This window comes from Vollenhovia emeryi, unplaced genomic scaffold, assembly GCF_000949405.1.
Source record: "Vollenhovia emeryi isolate VEMERY1.0 unplaced genomic scaffold, V.emery_V1.0 DF948457.1, whole genome shotgun sequence".
Classification (NCBI taxonomy): domain Eukaryota; kingdom Metazoa; phylum Arthropoda; class Insecta; order Hymenoptera; family Formicidae; genus Vollenhovia; species Vollenhovia emeryi.
In genome coordinates, this window is record NW_011957909.1 from 1 (window position 1) to 1,491 (window position 1,491).

The 1,491-nt window shown below is 34.2% G+C and overlaps 1 protein-coding gene across 1 annotated transcript; it reads right to left on the minus strand.

Moving 5' to 3' along the window:
* Positions 1 to 363: 363 nt before the first annotated feature.
* On the minus strand, positions 364 to 1,292 carry LOC105556739. Its single transcript, XM_012003842.1, has 2 exons — positions 1,057 to 1,292; positions 364 to 882 (listed from the first exon to the last, which is right to left on the minus strand). Exons 1-2 carry the CDS (start codon positions 1,112 to 1,114, stop codon positions 452 to 454), a joined length of 489 nt encoding a protein of 162 aa, XP_011859232.1. The 5' UTR covers positions 1,115 to 1,292; the 3' UTR covers positions 364 to 451.
* Between the last annotated feature and the right edge of the window lie 199 nt (positions 1,293 to 1,491).

The window sequence follows — 1,491 nt, forward strand, 5'->3', positions numbered from 1 at the left end:
TTTGGCGAAAAAAAATCGTAGGAACTTCTTTTCTTTTTTTTAAATTGAAGAGAAAAGTATACACTTTTTGATACCGTAAGCAGAACTGGCGAAGAAAAATTACTATACTCCGCACAGTGCGTCAAAGTGTGCCATTTTTTTAGAGAAAAACCATGGTCATGATTTTGAGAAAGTTCCGGGAAATGGGAAGAGTGAATGCAAATTCCAATAAGAGCTTCTTAAAGCAGAGGCTTTGCCCTATAAAATGAAAAAAAAACTTTTCAATTCGACCAGTTTTCGCGAAGTTACGCTTATTTGAAATTCGCCAAATTTTGATATAAATTTCTTGTTGCGTTAATTTTTTTGACCAGTGTATGTTTGATATCATTTCCGGCATTGTTGAAGATTTACTGTTTAGAGGCTTTCGAAATTTTAAAGCACTTGTATGCTAACGATGATATATAGAACACGTTTAGTATATGTATACATTTATTGGTACATAGTGGATGTTTGATTTCGTGGGAATGAGATTTTTCACAAGAAAATCTGTTATTATTGCCTCATCAAGAAAATTTACAGTTACAACAATACGAAAACTTACATAATCCATGTCGCAAGGCGGTAAAGACTCGCAAGAGACATTTTGAAACGTGTGGTCATGTAGTATCGGACCAGGTAGAGCCGGCAAAAAATACATTAAAATAAAAGACATAGTCGTCACGGTGAACTGTGTCATAAATATCCTTTTCCTCCATGCGAGAAAATAATCCGCGGCGTAGCCGACTATTAATTTACCGATCAAATTTGCAATAGGCAAAAGCGCGATGATGCTACCCATAATTAATGGCGAAATACCAAGTTGCCTGCCGTAAACTGGTACATGTAGTGTAATAGCACCCATAGCTAAAATAAGAAAAATGATTGTAACTATATTCACGGATATTTGATATCATTTAAATTATGGGAAATATGTGATTTATTTGGTATGTTTTTTGTGATTATCACACAAGTATCTTAAAATTAAGTGACTTAACATAACGCATGTTATGAGATGCCATATATTTAATAATTACTTACTCGCCATAAAGAAAAAATAATGCACTTTCACAGGTAGATGATTATAATTGATCTTCATTATTTATAGTAGATATACACAAAATTATAATATAAACTGAATTTTGTGTTTTATTATTTTGTGGTCTTTCGTGAGGACGTACTTGAGCTAACGTTACACGCTGAACTGCAAGTTAAAACGTAACAATTTTAGATTAGGCATTTTTGTATTGCGCAATAACATTTTAAATTATAGGTATTTTAGTTAAAAACGCGTATTATCGGTATCTCTAATTACTACTTTGGAATCCACTTCTAAAAGAGGCATGTAAGTCGATTAGTCCCATATCTTGAAGTATCCCGGGTAGCACGTTAAAAAGGGGCCTGTGAAGGCCGTAGACAGTTTTTCCCCATTTATGTCTAGGCCCCATTCAGGTACTCCCGAGTAGGCCCTGCTCA